This window comes from Polyodon spathula, chromosome 2, assembly GCF_017654505.1.
Source record: "Polyodon spathula isolate WHYD16114869_AA chromosome 2, ASM1765450v1, whole genome shotgun sequence".
NCBI lineage: Eukaryota > Metazoa > Chordata > Actinopteri > Acipenseriformes > Polyodontidae > Polyodon > Polyodon spathula.
The window spans coordinates 91,008,452-91,026,796 of record NC_054535.1 but is presented as its reverse complement, the minus strand read 5'-3'; the positions used below and the strand labels follow the sequence as shown (position 1 = coordinate 91,026,796).

The following is an 18,345-nucleotide window of genomic DNA, read 5'->3' as shown; positions in this document are numbered from 1 at the left end:
GTGCAAAAATCAAGATTGCTGCATACAGTATACTGTGTTTAAAGTGTTTTACAATTGTTAACTTTTGGATTTTTTTACAAACTAGGAGTTATTAACTTTTTGATTGAGTGCTCAGACTTACACACATCTGAGATCAGTAGTACACATACAAACATACAGTACATACATACATACATACATACATTAATGCTATTAAAACCTTTTTCCGTTAGCAAATAAGCATCTTACAAATATCTGGTATAGCAGTCAACTTCCCATATTTCAACTATTTGGTGGATGATTCTTTACAGGTGAAATATTTTTTTTATAGGGGATTGTGCTTTTGGGTTATGATTTTATGAAGACTGAGTGTGCTGCCTCCAGTAAAAACAACCTTTTCCACAGTTAATGGACCTTAGGGACAGAGCAGGTCCATTCATTAATCTCTGACAGCATATATCCTTTCCTGTCTTTAATGCCCCAAAACTACAAGAAAAGACATTTCATGATTTCCCAAGGTCATAAGCAGCCACGTGTGTAAAACTGCCTACTAAAATTCCTGCTGATGTGAAAGATTTCACTACATCACGCTCTTTTAAGACAAAATCAGTTAAACTTCATAGGCACCCATGTGATCATTTAATGATATGTTGTTGTTTTTGGCACTGTGGACGGGCAGCACTGTGGTGCAGTTTAAGCACTCTTGTGCGTATTTATTTAAATAAAGTTTAATCAAATAAACGGGCACTGGTATAATATATAAATATGGTACAACTATCTACACGATAGCCCAGGCAGAGCAAGGTTATAAACAAGTGGTATACTTGTAAACAGGCACAGCTGTAGATGCTGGGCTGACAGGTAATCGTCTGTGGTTGTTCAGTCCAGGAAATAAAAAGGAGAACTGTAGTCCTTTGGCTCGCCTTGGCTCGGCATGGCATGGCATGCTTGGCTCAACTCCTTGCCCTGGGTTTGTCCCACACATGCAGAGACTGTTTCTTATATACACACCTGTGGCTGGACTTAATTGCTTGTTAATTAATCAATTAAGTCCCAGACACAGTCTGCACATGTATTTGGCAGGGATATTATTAACCCTATCCCTGTCAAACTGGAACAACAGCAATATAACAGGGCTTTTGCCCTGTCACAGGCATATTATTGAAATTATTTGTGCATGTGCTTACAGTGTATAAGTTAAGGTGATCTACCTTTACATGTCACTGATAGCTGTAAATTAAAAAAATAAATAAATAAATAGCTGTGTCAGGGGATCAATGTTACTGAAATGCTTTTGTGTTATTTATGAAAGGGTAGCCTTCATTTTGTAGCCTCCACAATCTTTTTGGTTAGTTGTAAACATATTGGAATTTAAAAATGTATCCACAAACTATTTATAGTTCCTTGAGGTCAACCAAGCCATTTTACAAGGAAACAGGGTTTCATTTCAGTGCATGACAAATTGCTGACAAGATTCATGCATGCAGTGTTGGCATGTTGGGTTCGTGTTTTCTTAAGGGACATCCTTTAACCATCTGCCTTCAGAAGGGATATTTTAGATGCAAGTATATATTTAGTGTCTAAGTTACAGCCACATTTTTTTTTCCCTGTAAGCAGAATCTAAATAAAATTACTGAAAATTACTGAAAAAATATGGTAGGCACTCTTCAGATAGCTTCTGTAGTCATGCCAAATTTATTAATCATACCCAATACCTTTTGAAGGAATTTTGATATTTATTTTGGTGCTAATATCAAATTCTCACGGTGTTCCCATACCCTTATGTCTAATACGATGCTTGATGACTATCTGTCAACAGACCTACTCAAGATTTGAAGACCTTTCTGATCCAGAGCAGTAGTTCCCAGCCAGTTACACAGGGTGTATACTGAATCACAGGATAATAAGCAAATGCTGTACCACATATTTCCAGATTAGATTTTTGTTAGAACATTATTTCACAGGAGAGGGTCACCAGTATATTGTAGAATCTCTATATGTTTAATGATATTACCTGTTTACTTATTATACTGCCTCGCAATCTATAAATATGGTTGAAAAATCTATGGGCTTTCATGGGTGTTTGTGGCAGGGTTGAGGCCTGCCCTGTAAATGTTTTGGTGGTGGGCTAAAGAAATGTTTTTTTTTTTAATGTATTTAAGTTTGGCAGGGATGGGGTTAAAACCAATCCCTGCCAACTAAATGTGAGCGTGTGGGTGGGAAGTTGATTGATTATATAATTAATTATTAGTCAATCCCTCAGCCACATGCTATATAAAGCCCAGCTTCTCTTCGTTAGGGGAGAGTAGTATGAAGAGAAGCCATGAGAACCGAGTTTGTGCTATTTTATTTTTGTCTCTGTATAGTTTAATGAAGTCTTTGCCTCGCCTGGACAGTTTTGTTTAAACTGTTTGTTTTGGCCACTGTGCCATTTTCTTTGTGTTTTGTTTATTAAAAGTGTGCAATATCGCTAAAACAGTTCTCTGCCTGAGTCACTGTCCCTGTCAGTAACACCTGGGCCATGGTGCTGTCCTGTTCACATTTTAGAAATGGGATAGCGCCCCTGGCAGCTAAAAAAATTGATTAAAAAAATGGGCCTTAAAGAAACTCTGTATGAGCAGCGAGAGGCAAAACGGGCTTCGTTGTGTGAGGAATGTGGGGACCATGGGTACAGTTTCGAGGAGAGTCCATGGATGGACCCAATCTTCAAGGAGATGACATTCCTCCGCCTGGAGACCTTTCTCACTTGCCTCGAGGACCAAGGTTGGTTCCTCATCTGTGCCTCACCTGGTCACTAATACAAGGTGCTGCCCCTTTCAGGGTGAAGGGGATTTGCCACCTGCCAAACAGAGGAAGGAAGGGAGGAGCAGCCATGCCCGGAGGCGAGCAAAGGAGCCAGTACTACTCCAAAGGCCAGGGAATTTGAAGCTGCCAGAGAAGTAGAAGCTGTCTGCCCAAAAGGCCAGAGGAGGAGGAGGAGTTGCCTGCCCAAGAGCCAGAGGGGCAGGAGCTGCCATCCTGCATGCCAGAAGGGGTGGAACTCTGACCCTGCATGCTGAAGGGGGAGGGCAGCTGGGACGATTACCTCAGTGCTGTTGAGGCCAGGAATTTGTGCCACATCTGAGGGGAGTGGGGCACTTCTTTTTCAACTGCCCCCTCCAGGAGGAGGAGGAGGAGGAGAAGCCGCTGCCAGTGCATCAAGGAGAAGCCCTGCTGTCTCCACACCCCAGGGAGAAGCCCTGCTGTCTCAAGCACCACCAGGAGAAGCCCTGCTCTGACCAGTGTCGCAGCCACTGTCGGAGTTCCATATGCTGCTGTCAGCATTGTCGCTGTCAGCACCATGACTGCCAGAGTGGCCAGCACCACCGCCACTGTTGGAGTACCTGGCAGTGTTGCAGCTGGTAGTGTTGCCGGAGCCTGAGTTGCCTGCGGCGGAACCAGAGTTTTTCAGAAACAGAATTTCTCTTGCCAGAGCCTGAGAAGTGGGAGCCGCCAGCTACAAAAAGGGGGGAGGAGGTGAGAAGACCACATCCACCACTGCCCCGACCACCACCCCTGTGCCACAAACCTGGGCTCCTAGACACCAGGCCTTCGTGTTTGGACCTCAGGTCGCTAGGCCTGACTCCCGGGTCGCTGTACCACCAGGCACAGTTGGTCATCTGATCTCCGGGTTCACTCCCCCTGGTGGCCCAGACATCACTGAACAGTTGCCTGGGCTCGCACCTCTGCCTGGGGCTGCGTCTACCTGTGCTCCCGATACCCCATCTACTGTGCCCGGATCCCCTGTCCATGGGTCTCGGTCTCTGTATAGAGGCGTCGAACTGTGGGCCAACCCTCCCAGAAGAATTTGAGAAGATGGACAGTGTGGGACAGAGGCCCGCCCTGTATATAAATTTGTTTTGGTGGTGGATTAAACCCATCCCTGCCATTTTTGTCTCTGTATAGTTTAATGAAGTCTCTGCCCAGCCTGGATAGTTATGTTAGGTTTTATTTAAACTGTTTATTTTGGCCACTGTGCCTCCTTTTCTTTGTGTTTTGTTTATTAGAAGTGCACAATAGTGCTAAAACCTAAGCAATTCTGTGTCTCTCCCTGCCGGTAACCCCTGGGCCATGGCGCTGACCTGTTCACAGTGTTACAGGAAACAAGCCTCTATTGGGGTGAGCTGTCAGGTATGGGCTTCATTATTGATACAGAGAGAGGCAGTTTATTTTCCACAAATTGTAATGTAGTTACAGTACCTAGAGAAAATGTAGCAGCATCATTCCCAGTAATAACAGTGTACTATAACCCAGGTGAGTCTTGCTGACTAGAAGTGGTAAAAGCTACAAGAAACTAAAATGTTCTGCTAATGCTTTCAGCGGTGTTAATACCATGACAAACTTGAATGTGTGAAATAAAATGAATTGGAATGAAATAAAATAAAAAAAAAAAAAAATCCTAGGAAAAGTACCTATCTGGAATTCAGTTGTTTCTTTTTAGTATTATACTATATAACAATTCTGAATGACTGTCAGTTTGAATATTCTTTCATCAAATTAACTTTACATTTGTAGATCCAAATAGGCTTATTTACAACACCAATGTTGTTTTCCTAGGCTTCCACAATGAACACCCTCAAACACAGCATAATTCAACTATGAAAACTGTGATACTGTAGGAGACAACTGGAGTAGTTTTCAAATAACCTACCAAAACTACATTAGCTAGCACTAAATGCTGTGTAAATGCGTTAGTAAACAAGGTGGCAATAAATACATCAAATCTGTAAACTCTTGTCCAAATGATCCTGGCTGTTTTATACATTGGTGAAGATCTTGGCTGAAGAGTGCAAGGCTCCATATTGTGTTATTCCTGTCGATCCTACTCTGACAGCACAGGGCACAGATGGCTCTTTATGCAGATGTAGGGAGTGACGGAGAGGGAATCCAGTGCACAAGCTGGGACTGGAAGCAAACTTGGTACCTTGCTGTCTTCAGCCTGAATCTGTACCACTGTACACATTTTGTATGAGCAACTGTGAACTCGATGTCTCTTGCACAGTACTGTTGAGTTGCTCCTCCAATTAAAACCAGGGATCAGATTATGTCGTCTGCTATTGCTGGTATTGTACTGTATGCGATTATAGGAGATAAGAGTTTGTAACAGAGGTTTGTCTCCTTTGATGAAAATTAGGCTCTGGATCCTTCCAATTAAAACCTGTGCTCATATCATGTGACCTGCTACTGCTAGTACTGTGGTTAATAGCAGATTAGGAGTGACGTAGTTTGTTAAAAGTAGTGCGTAGTTGTTTCTTGATGAAAGAAATGCACAGTCCTTTTCTTCAGATATAAGTTTGGTTTATTCGATATGTACAGGTTAAATTCTGGAAACAAAAAGAACGCTCAAAGCAAAACAGTACTTTCATATGCAAACTGCACAGTACAAAACTTAAGTTCAAAACAAAACATAACAGAACAAAATAATAAAATGCAATACTGTAGGTTTTGTCCTCCAGAACTTTCTCGATCGACAAGTTCTGAATACTAGTCTTAATGAAAGAGAGAAGTGTGCTGAGCGCACCTTGATTAAGTAGCCACTGACCTCAGCCCCACCCTCCTTTCTTCTTTTTGTGGGTTCAATCAACCAGCAATCCCCTGTGGAGAGTCTCATGTACGTGTCATAAAGAAAACTGGTTCTGGCTCACACTGCCTAAAATGGTGTTATCTTGGTGTGTCCCTTTGTTCCTTTATGCTTAACCTATGTTATGTCTTGAGCGCATCAGTTCCTCCAGCAAGGTGCGATTGTGTTTATTCCAGCAGTCAGACGGCAGTCGTCAGTGCAATGAAATGCAATCTTGCATTTACCAGTTACTATTCCTCCTCTGATAATCTTCTCTAACAGAGTGTACAAACCGTATCGTATATCTTACATTGCAATCAAACTTCTTTCCAACTCTTTTAAAACTCTGCAATTAGAAATTGTATCTTTTCATATTTATGTAAAAAAAAACTCTAACAAAAATACAACATTACATTTAAGATAAAATACAAAACAATGCAGATTTTTAGAAGATATTGTGTAGTGGAATTAACTCCCATGCATTTTTTAGTTCAAGGGATGCACAAAAAAAAAAAAAAAAAAAAACTTATTTTATTTACAGTTAAAATGTTACAATGTGGATAAATCCTATTATAGCTATTTTGATAATTGTGTTAACAATGCAATATGGTGGCCGAATATTTTATTTGTGACAAGGATCTCAAATGTAGCTTTGTGTCCTTAAGAGACATGGTTTGGTTTATCATATCAAAAAAAAAGTACAATGTCCCCTGTACAGCAATATAATGCTGGGTTGTAGTGCAGCAAGGGAAGATGTTAGTTCCTTGAAAGTTTCGCATCCAAGAATTGACTGTGGCCAAACCTGGCCAAAATCTTAAATAAAAAAAAAATTAGAAAACTATGTCCTGTGAGCAATACATCAGTGGACTGCTTAGTGCAGTTCAAGATTTACATTAACCAAACATTTGTCTACTTGATTTTATTATAATTTGCTATTGTGTGTTTTAAAGTTATGGATGTGTTAAAAAAGTATTTTAAGAGGTAATAACAACTATAAAATAAGTCTTTCCCTGATGGATGTATATTCATAGTAGTAGACAAGGGTATGGTTAAAAAGGAGCCTTACGTACCTGTCAGCTGTAACACAAGCCTACAGCTGTTTATGCTTAACATTAGTGGTTGAAAAACTGGGTTGGACTGGGGTGTTTTATGGGGTTTGCTTTGGTTTTGGCTTTTGTTCAAAGGTGTACTCTGGCTTGTACAAATTAATAGCTAAGGGGCAGCACTTGTGTTTGTCATGCTGTTGAAGCTGAGGTCAGCAGCTTTGATAGCAAGGCAGGCTTGTTGGCAGACAGACACTGGCAGGTTTGTGGTTTCAGTGTAATATCAGACTGTGATAATTTACAGACAAAGTATAGATTAAGATTTTGACTTTTAATTTAGACCAGAATAGACAAAATAAAATCAAATGTATGTGTTAAAATGTAATCTTTATTATTACAATGTATCTTTTGTCAAGGGGCAGACATACTGTACATTTTAGTCCTCCTTTCTTTTTTTTACATGTGCAGGCGGTTGATAGAATGTAATGTTCTTTTAAATGTACCCTTGCCACTTAATGATAAGGGGGGGAAGGGAGTGTGAGAGCCCCAGTGGGAAAGGTCAGAGTGGGGTCATACAATTATTCATCATTATCAATGCAGCAGTAGTGCTGGAGGCAGTTGCTGGATGAATAAGGTTGGTGTTTCCAGTATATGTCTATATAATAATATATATTATTATATTTAGTTTAGGTGTTGTATGTCTCATCCAAATGATGGAGCACAAGGAGGCTAAGTAAGGAGGTTAAGTGACTTGCTCCCGGTCACACACAATGGCAGGGGCTGAGCTGGGATTGAAGTCCCTTTCTCTAACCACTCGACCACCAAGCCTCCTAGATACAGTATATTTCGATTTGTCTAAAGCAAATTATGGTGGTCTCACACCAATTACCTGTAAAAATACAGTCAAGGAAATGGTAACTGAAGCATTGTTGAGCTACGTTGAGAGTAAACTGAACAAACTTGTGGCTATCTGTGTTGAACCTTGTGACAGTAGATATGGACACTAGTCTGTTTTGCAGTAACTCCAACACACTGATTCCACAAAAGCATAATCTGAGCATTTTTTTTTCCTAGGCATTCCTTTTCCAAAGAATTTCATTCAGATCTGCAAGAAGATTGTGTGCCGACTTTTCCGGGTCTTCGTTCACGTCTACATTCACCATTTTGACCGCATCATCGTCATGGGTGCAGAGGCACACGTCAACACCTGTTACAAGCACTTTTATTACTTTGGGACAGAACTCAACCTTATAGACCGCAAGGAGTTAGAACCCTTGGTAAGTTAAACAATATTACACTGATGATGGCATGCTTTAAATATTCGTCAAATTAAGTTTACATCTTATTCCTTGGAAAGTTTTCTGGGGAGGGGGGTGAATATACCAAACAGTTGTCATATAGGTCTCAGTTCTCAAGCCCTGTACATTGTAGGTTTTCAGATGATTTACAGATTTACACCAAAAAATTGTATACGTTTGTGTAATAGTGGTGTGGGAATCCACTGCGAGAGATTGAGAGTCAGAGGGATTGACGTTGAAAACACCACTGTGGCATCTGGGGTTGTGATGCTTCCAACAACAGTAATGCATGGGCGCACATACACAACTAGTGTAATGAAAGAAAAAGGCAAAACAGAACACTGCAAAACACAACTAAAAACAAAAGGTGCCATGAATAGGGGATTCAAAATCCTAAAACTAGTCATTGTCTTGTGCAGGAGGATTAATAAACACTGACCCCAGTTCCACACTCTGTGGTTAGATCTTAGGTTCCTACATCCATAGGTAGCTGTAAATGGCTTTGCCCTGTTCCACAGCATGAACAACCTTGTTTAGGTTCCCTTTAGTCACAAGATGCACTGCCAAGAATCGCCTAGAGGCCAGGCAGGGATCCACAGCCGTCCAGTCCCTGGCTGCCAATCCCTGTCAACACATAGCGGGCGAGAAGTCTCACACTGGCTTGTTTTGCGATTTACACAGAAAACAAAGTACAGTCCAAAGTACCCAAAACAAAATACAAAAAAAACATGCAATCCTATGTGCAGGGCCTCAGCCCTGCCACAGTTTGTATAATAATGAATGAGGACAACTATATTAAATTTATTTATTCAGGCCATAGGACTGTACCTATGTACACGTCATATTTTTATGAAACTTGGTATGGACATTGTCACAAATTCTTGATTAACCTATGCATGGGCATTTATTATGAGATGGGTATATCTTAAATCTAAACTCTAAGTTTAAACAATACAAATCCAGAGGAGAACAGTACTTAAGGGTTGCACTGTTTAGATGTACCACTGTTTGCAGCTGTAGGACATGGCACAGTTTGGGAGTGCTTTAGGACTGACAATTATTTGCTTTAAGGTGTCTGTAAAAATGTAAACACATAAAGAGTATTAAATGGTTTGGGAACACTGACCTCAGTATAGCGCTGAATAACAGTGCACCATATTCCTCTTTCAACAGTAGACATCTCCTTGTATTCTTTCCATATATATTGCCATTGAAGATCATTTGATAAGGGAATACAGAATCATTAGGCCCTATTTATTTATAAATTTATGCATGCATTTATCAGTAGCTTAGTTCAACTATATTACAAACCCCATGGAGTTGCTTTGCATCAAAGCCCCCACTGTTGATATTAAATGTGTTTTTCCTTACGTTAATCAGCACTTATTTAGAACTTTGTTTCCTTACCTTAAACGCTACCGCTGTTTCCCTTGTTTCATGTTGCCTTGGCAACTATTTGATACCAATTCAATGCATATGTTTTATAGAAAAGCATACATTGGTTATAAAATGGATGTTCAAAACATATTTACAATTCAGATTTGATTATATTGTAGTTATATATTAAAAAATACATGACTACTAAATTACAAAAAAAAAACATTCCTAACCTATTTGCATTCTGTTGTTTTGAATTGAATCCTTCCTCAAGACTAACATTGCCCGTATTAGGCAGATAATACAATAAAAAAAAAAAAACATAGGCGTCATCTATAGAGCACATGTTGGTAATCCTAGAATCTTGCTGCCCATGATTTAGTGTCTCTTCCTGTCATGTTATATAGCCCTGGGGTGAATGAGTGTTCCACAGCAACATTGCACTGTGGCCTTTTGACCTTCGTACTTCCCTGCTATATTTCAATCGGTATGCACTATATGGAGATTCTTGGTGGCTATCCTGCAGGTTCACATGCTCCTGTGTAAGGAATCTGATAACACTTTAGCCTTGTATGAGCTAATACTATGAACAGAATATTAACTTGAAGATCAGTAGTTTGAAACGACATTTTACACAGGGCTAAGGATGTTTGGATCTGGCCATAAAAGTCAGGTTTAAAGCACATTTTGTATGTGTCTATAAGTTGAGACAAATCACAGGGCCAGCATAGGGAGGTGTTTTTACACCTGTGGGCATTGTTGTCATGGAGATGCTACCTTACTGTACTGTATATAATGTCTTCAAAAGAAATACACAGTTCCCTAACGGATTTGCCTCCCTAACCAATCACAACTAAATTGCTTGGTAGGGTACAGGAACTGTTACAGTACATTACACTTTTAAAGAAGTATCACACTTGCTAATTATCTAAACCAAATGAACAGTGATTGCTTGTACAGCATTAAGCTTTAAACTGAAAATGGGGGAATGTGTCTGTATTCTTAAACTTTGAAGCAATCATTTGAGCATAGACTGTAATATAGTACAGTAAATTGTATTGTTTCTGAATGATTAATGGCTCACTTACGTTCTGCCCAATAAGTGGATAGTCATTATGGGAAATTTGTTTTTTTGCTGGTAAGTAGAAAGTGTACCCTGATTAAACAAACAACACTGTGCTGTTTGTGGATTTAAATTGCAGAGGTGATGTGAAAGATTAAGAGTCTCCACAGACCTTTCATAAAACTGAACAAGTCAGTGGGTTACAAAAGCACCAAACAGGCTTTGAAAATACTGCATGTACAAGATGCTTCCAGCTGACAATTTCCCACTGAAAGCAGCATTTTCCCATAAATACTGCCCTATTAGGAATTATCCTATTTTGATGGACTGTCCCTTTAATCTATAACTACACTGTATTAAGAATTACTTTTTTCACATGTGTATTTTATCTTCCTTGTAATTTAAATTGTTTTAAAGTGTTAGCTGTTTACATTTTCATGTTAGCACTTACTGTATGTTACTATGGCAACCAATTGAATGTTAAGAAATGTAATTGCATCTTATGCGCGAGACACCATTCTTAATTACAAGTGTACTTTGCTACTGATCCAATGGGGATATGACTTAATATAGTCTATACACTTCATCTTTAAAAACTAGACTTTGGCTTTTCTCCTTCCATGAAACCTTCTTGCCACTCATTGTGTAAACTGAGCAACTCAGCTGTTACAGTAAATGCAATCTGCAAGCTTTGCTACAGTATGGGGAGCAAAGCACGCTTTAAGAAACTATATAACAAATCTGACAAATTCCCAATGTTTTTATAGTTTACAGTTTTACATTTCTGGACTACCAATTTAAAAATCTTTAAGGGTAGTCTTAATACTTTACAAGATGTTACTGATTAGTGAAAGATTACAAGTCTGTGTTTTGTTGTGTGTCTGGGTTTCCATATGAACAGTTTTATTTTACCTCCTCAGTGTTGTCAGCCAGTCTGGAACATGTTACAAGTTGTGTTACATGATGCGACAGGGCAGCGTCACAGCCCTGGATGTTCTTGGCAGGCAGAAAGACTCAACACAAAAGCTGCAGTTTAAGCGTTTTTGCACACGTTTAATAATAAAGACAGTACACTAAACAAAACATATTAAATAAAAAGGCACAAGGGCCAATGTACCTGTGACTGGACACATCTTATACTGGCAGCACTTTTGCCCTGCCACATTCTTCTCACCCATGTGCAGCACATCTGGCCGCAAGTGTTCACTCCCCACCTCCCCTCATGTCCATCTTTCGCCATATGGGCTTCCGTGGGCAGGTTGGAAGGCTGTGACAGGGGACCCAGGTGACATGGGCGGGGGGTGCCGGGAGCACATGCCGGCACTCAGGTGCAGCAGCCGGCATAGCCACGGCAACCGCGGAGCAATATCTGGGACATCAGGGAGAGCTAAGCAGGAGACCAGGCAGCCGACTATGCCTGGTGATGCAGCATCCCAAGAGATAGTCGAGATACCAATGCCGGGTGCCTGGGAGCCTGGATCAAAGGCTCTGATCCATCAGCACCGGGTCGGGACATAGGGGTGGTAGTTGGGGCTGTGGTGAAGGTGGTCCCCTCGTCTCTTCCTTCGGTAATGGCAACACTGGCAGTGGAAATGCTGCCAGCGGTGCGGGGCACTCCGGCAGCGGAAATTTTGGCAGTGGTAACGTTGGCAACGGCAGTGCTGGCAGCAACAATAATGCTGGCAGCAGAAATGCTGGCATTGGGGCGGGGCACTCCGGACATGCGGCTGGCAGGGGTACGGAGCACTCTGGCAGTGACCATACTGGCCTCTCCTCTTCATCCTGAAGGTGGCAGTACACCGTAGAGTGCCCAAGGATATAGGTCTCAATTCTCAAGCCCCTTACCAGTGTATAAAGCTTACAGGAGTGGAAAGCTTCCTCCACTGACCGTCTCTTACATTTTTCTCATTCTGATTGTTTTAAGGGAGTGCTTGATACCCCTGGATTAATGTACTCCTTGTTTTCTTGTGACAAGGATATGTGAACAAAAGTTGGGCAGCTATTTGAGCAAAAAAAAAAAAAAAAAAAGTACTACATGTTTATGCTATTTAAGTATATACTATATCAATGAAAATAGATGAAGGTAAAATGGTGTTCAAACTGTGGAGATCTCTCTATCATTATCTATGCAGTCGGTTTGCTGAACAGTACAACGACCCTGTGCCGCTCCAGATGGGTGATTAAGTCAATCTAATTCTGGTCAACAATACACAGCAGGAACAGAAGGTGGCCTGTGGTACAGATGGTTATCAGAACAGCTAGATTTGTTTACTGGTCAGCCCTACATTCCTTAACCCTTCACTTCCTATTGGTACAGGTTAGTGATGAAATACTGTACTATGGGTTTCTGATAAAACATTTACCTTTCTGCAGCAAAAGCTTAACCCAAATAAACCCGGCTAGCCTCTTACTGTAATTCAAACTCTGCCTCCAATACCAGAATCACTATACATCTTCTCTTTCCTCCCAAGCCAGGGTGGAGGATAATGCATGGTATATTGACATCATTTTCATGTATTTTGTCGTTTGTATAAATGCGAGTTATAAAGGCTATAAGAAACGGCAGTGTGATCTACAGGCAACATGATCAACCAGAAAAGTAAACTTGCTGTAGTGGAGGATCGTGCGAGAATACAAAAAAAATAAGTTTGAATACAATAATTCCCCAAGTTTTACATTTTCATTTGGTAGTGTCAGCGAGGAGTTAAGGAAGTTCTATGAAGATAATTAAAACTAAATCAACTGATGGTTTGGATTTTTGGAAGCCGAGCTTAGATTATCCCAAATAGTTTCCCAGCACATTTCTTCATTTTCAATAAATAAATCCCTATTCAAGATAGTTTAACCAATGGTTTATATGATGACTTAAGGAAATAAACAAAGTGAGGAAAGCATCCCTTTAGTTTTTCCCCCTGTGTAGTGCACATGAAGGCAAATCTGTCCCCCAGGGAACCCCATCGGCACGCACTGCAGAACGAAATCAAAGGTTAAAGAAGAAAGACGTACCTTGCAAGTCATATTGCAAATGTAAATCTTGGAATGTGCAAAGCTGTTAATCTTTGCAAATATCTGCAGAAGTGTGTATCCTGTTGTCTCTCCATTGTGGAAATAAAAAGGGGGAACCGCCTGACAAGAGTAAAATTATGAATAGGAGTATGAGAGAACCATTTGCATTGGAGTTTAATATGCTTTTCCATGTGAGAATAGCAACGTTAGACTTTTGCCAAGTATTAAACATTAAGAATTGTACTTAATTGTTAACCATTGTCAAATGTGAAAGTTAGATACATGCCAGGCTTAGTGTTTCTACAGTAGTAAGTGTACAGTGAAATTGATTTCTTAGTCAACATTTACTCATGTAACTGTTGGAGGACCGATCATTGGTTTTCTGACATTACAAGTTAATGCTCACACACACAAAAAAAATCTACAGTAACACCATTAATAACAGCTTGTTTCTAAGAGTATCACAGAATATCTGATCTCAGTAACAAATATTGCAACTAGAGTTGAAAAATACATATGAATCTAACACACACACAAAAAAAGTATTGGTCTATTTTGAGTTACTTGGTAACAGAACCTTATTTAGAGACTTCCTGTAAATAAAATAGTAGAAGCTTGATTGGAGGGCATTAATGTCTGGAGGTCGACCACGTCGGGAAGGTAATACAGTTTGCTGTATTGAAAGGACTGTCATTTTAGTTTATTTAATTTGAATAAGTGAACATCCACTGCTTCAAATGGATTTGGTGGGAAAAATTAATATGTTCATATTACAAAATGTAAGTAAATCACTGGATCAACAAGTTATAGGTAAACCAATGCATAAATGACTTCTGAAATAAACAAACACTTTACTATACAGGAGAGAGTTTCTTTCTTTTCTATAGTTGGCAGTTTGAGGGGGAGTGGGTTAATTTTTTTACACTAGAGAGATTTTTAAATGTTATTTGAACATGAAAATATGTTTGTCAAGGTGCTAATTTGTTTTCGCATTTATTTTGTAAAAAAGTGAAATGTTGATGCAAGAACTTCATAGTTACAGTAGCATTGTAAGGAAAACCTGTAGTATTTTTAGGGAAAAAAGAAATTAATAATTGAGTTTGAATTTTTTGGACAACATTATTATGATCTACAAGGGAAAATGATATTCATGTAGCCACAAAAAGTGTTTGAGAAGAAGTTAATTTCAAGTTATGCTGCCAGCATGTTTTGTCCTTTTTTTTTTGGCTCCTCAATGGAAAGCAGTGGTAATCTTTGTATGATAGGATTAGGATGACTTACTTAGAGAGGGTAACTATTACACTTTTGAAACAAAAATGTACTTTCTGTTCATACAATATTTTCTTATAGTGTTAACACTAAAATTATTTATCTCCTTGCAGACAAAATGAGGGCACAAACAGTGAAAGCTCAGTCCAATATGGCAAATAACAATCCATCACACTGAACAAATGCCTTGTTTATTATAATAAAAATCTTTCACTGACTCCTTTCACCAGCTTCTCCATTTATTCCCTGTGGTAAGAGCTAGAAGTCAGTCCACGTATTAGAAAAGTGCTGGAAACAGTGAGCCCTATTCATATGGCTGTAACTCATGGGTTCCAGTTGTTAAAGACTGCAAAATGGTTTTGATTAATTAAATAAATCCCAGTAACTTGTACTTGTTTCAGTGAATTCCGACTTTCCTTTGTTTTTGCAAACTGTAAATTATGGTAAATGTAGTAATGGAAGTTTATTATCTGCCTTCGAACTTTTAGTTGGTAGGCCACACAAAGTTTGTCCGACAGCAAAAAGCAAATGAGCCAGTATGGAATCATATTTTTAGATCCGAGGTTAAGGAGTTGAGTACTGTTTGGATAGGAGCCCACCAAACAACTCTCTCTGAAACTGCGATGGTGGCTCAGTAAATACATTCAGTGTCAGTATTAGACTGGTTTATCCATTGTCTTCCAAAGAATCAAGGCAAGTGAGATAAACTGAGATAGATAGTTGATATAGCCGACATGCTTTAGCTTAGGTATGTGTTAATCAATTATACACATGGCTTGCTGGATCCAAAGAGTTTTGCATTACAGGCATGCAAACAAGTCTCCTCATGTACAAGACAACAGAAGCATCAGTCTGCTGTTCTACTTCAAAGCAAACCTGTGCCTTAACATGTCCAATTCCAAGTTCCTGGTATAGTTATGGTGTGTACTGTAGTTTCCCACTTACTGAAATGAAACAAAACCTGTTTAAGTTATTTCTAATATAAGTGCACTGTAATGTTGTCTGTTAAGAATATACGTTCAAGGGACCGGTATATGTTTAAGGCCTATTGTTGGGCCCTGAAACCATTGCCTGTTTTGTCACCCTGCCTGCTTATGTGCACTACTCTCCAAAAAGTAATGGAACAGTGTTAGGACCCTGATTGCAGGATAGTGTACAGTATATGCAAATACATAATACTATGCAGAGAGAGATGGAGTAAGCAAGAGGGAGAAACATTAAAATGAATGGTTATATAGAGCAAAAGAGCAGGGTATTCCCAGTACTTCTGTCAGGTTGTGTTGGAACTCAGTACAGTCAGTGCAGATGCTCATGTTGGTTGTTGGGCAGGAAATGGCTTATAACAGCATTTTGAACATCTATATTCATAATGATTATAGCAATGACAGGCAGGCCTTTCTAGTCCACGGCTTGTATGGTTGAATTGAACAAATTACACCTTTATGCAGATTCTAATATAGTAAACTATTTAATTAGACCAAATATATTGAGGCCACAGGTTAGAGCATATCTTTGCTGGAATAGACCCCAAAGTACAGTAGACTACCAGAACAGGCAGGATATTGACAAAAGCATTACATTGTTATATTTGTAGAGCCGATTATGTTTTTGAAAAGATTGTGTGGTCAGACCTTAGGGTGTTGTCAATGTTTCTTTACTGGTAATTAAATATATATTCCCTTTTCTTAGGCCTTCAGGACAGCTGCAGCTGTTAATCTAGTTATTACACAGCACTAAAGTTTTTAATTCTGTGATGGTTAAGAATGAGCACCATCTACTGGTGATTTAAACACCAACCGGAAGAAATAAAATTCTACCGAGCCAAACATATGTTTATTGTACCACCTGCATTGTTTTAGACACATTGAATATTAGGGTATAGTGATGATTTTCCAGTAGTAAGAGCAGATGACTAGAAAGCAGGAGATGCTCAACCAATGACATTATATTACTGTCTTGTGAAGCTAAAAACATTAGGAACCACTATGAACTGTCATGGGTTTAAATACCAGTCAAAACTGTTAGACCATATGTCAATAACAAACACTTTAAACTGTCCCTCGTAAAAAATGACTGCTAATAAAGGTTAAACTTTTAAATAAATGTTTAGGAATATCTATAGAACAGACTTTGCACTCTTGGCTGCTGTATTTTCAAATGTGCTCAAAATATTACCCTAACAGCTACTGAATACTCTGTGTACGTAAGTCAAGTAACTGGTTATTTTTTTTGTGTTTTATAGAAAGAGATGACATTGAGGATGTGTCACTGAAGACCTGCTTGAGAGAATGAAATTGAAACATTCCACCTTTCTGCAGAGGTGAACCAACCTTCTGACAGAGAGATCCCAATACACTGTTCCATCTACAACACCACCAGCAGAAGCATTTAGAAACAGCAGCAGAATTTATTTAGTGCTTTATGGCTACGCTTAAGAAAGAGATACATGGGTTTTGGTCTGCTTTATTTAGTAGAGCATGAGCTATGCAGGTACCGCAATGAAACAAAGTCTGTGTCTTACCTGTATATCAAACATATTTCATAGTCTCTTACCTGTAATCCTTGTCATCTTTGGGACACGTGCCTTGCAAATAACAGGAACAGCAAGTTTAGCTGTTTATCTCCCATTTATATTTGAAATTGATCTGGCTACATGCAAGATTATGAAATACAGTGTTAGTTAGGAATGGAAATCTATCTTCCTAGAAGAACCTAGATGGAATTTTGACCCTTACTGTGTTTTCTGTGTTATAGTTCTAATACTGCCTCTTCTGAAAACAAATTATTTTAAGACAGACAGACTATATAAACCGAGCTTCACTTACTGACCCAACATAGGAACTTGCAGATTTAGCGCAGTTGTGCACTTTCATTATTTAAAATAACAAAAGATTAAATAAAACAGAAACAAAAACCTAGCTCCCACTGGATCACTAACTAAACTTTTCAAAAGCAAAACACTAAACTAACAAACTGGGCAGCTAAGCTGCTTACCAATAAGAAAACAATAAAAGGTTCACACAGTACCTTTTTCTCACTACACTTGTGCACACTCTCAAACAGGCTCTCCACACAATAGCCCTAAACAGTCTGGCTGCTCTCTTTAAATACCCTGCACCTGGCTCTCATTTACAATGAGAGCCAGGTGCAGGGGAATAATGAACAATCAAACAATTAAACAAACACAAATGTGCATTTGCACATTTATTTTATTTATTTATTTATTTATTTTTTAGCAAGGAGCTAAGTTAAATTAACCCTCTCCTGCTCTATATATATATATATATATATATATATATATATATATATATATATATATATATATATATATATATATATACTTTTTTTTTTTTTTTTTCAAAACAAAACACATGTACATTTCCCAAGTTATTGTGTCTGTGGCGTAGTGTCCTGGGCAAGGCTGGTCTGCACCCGTGGATTAGTAGACCCAGACACAGGAACTGCAGTTCAAGCACTTCTACAATAAACCAAAACAAACACAGGAACAAAATAAAGGGTTAAACAAAACACTACAAACAAAACTCATTCAAAGGGGTCAATATTACCCCTTTGGTCCTTCTGGGTAGGTGTGTGTTTTTCTTCCACATTTCCTTTAAATTAGCACCACCTACTGGTAGAAATTCATTAGGTATATTTTTTCTCTTAGAATAAATATGAACTGTAATAGAAGTGTTACTTGAGATTATGCCC

The 18,345-nt window shown here is 39.1% G+C and overlaps 1 protein-coding gene across 2 annotated transcripts in view; it reads left to right on the top strand.

Annotated features, from left to right (window-relative positions):
* The window catches only part of LOC121303558 (MOB kinase activator 3B), a 30,595-nt gene extending 12,799 nt beyond the window's left edge, over positions 1 to 17,796 (top strand). The window contains exons 2-3 of one of the 2 annotated variants that reach the window (XM_041234333.1): positions 7,696 to 7,898; positions 16,877 to 17,796. In XM_041234333.1, the coding sequence (XP_041090267.1) occupies positions 7,696 to 7,898; positions 16,877 to 16,906 (233 nt within the window). In that variant the 3' untranslated portion in view covers positions 16,907 to 17,796. The remainder of the gene's footprint in view (positions 1 to 7,695; positions 7,899 to 16,876) is intronic. The other variant, XM_041234343.1, reaches the window with a different exon arrangement.
* The last annotated feature ends 549 nt before the right edge of the window (positions 17,797 to 18,345 follow it).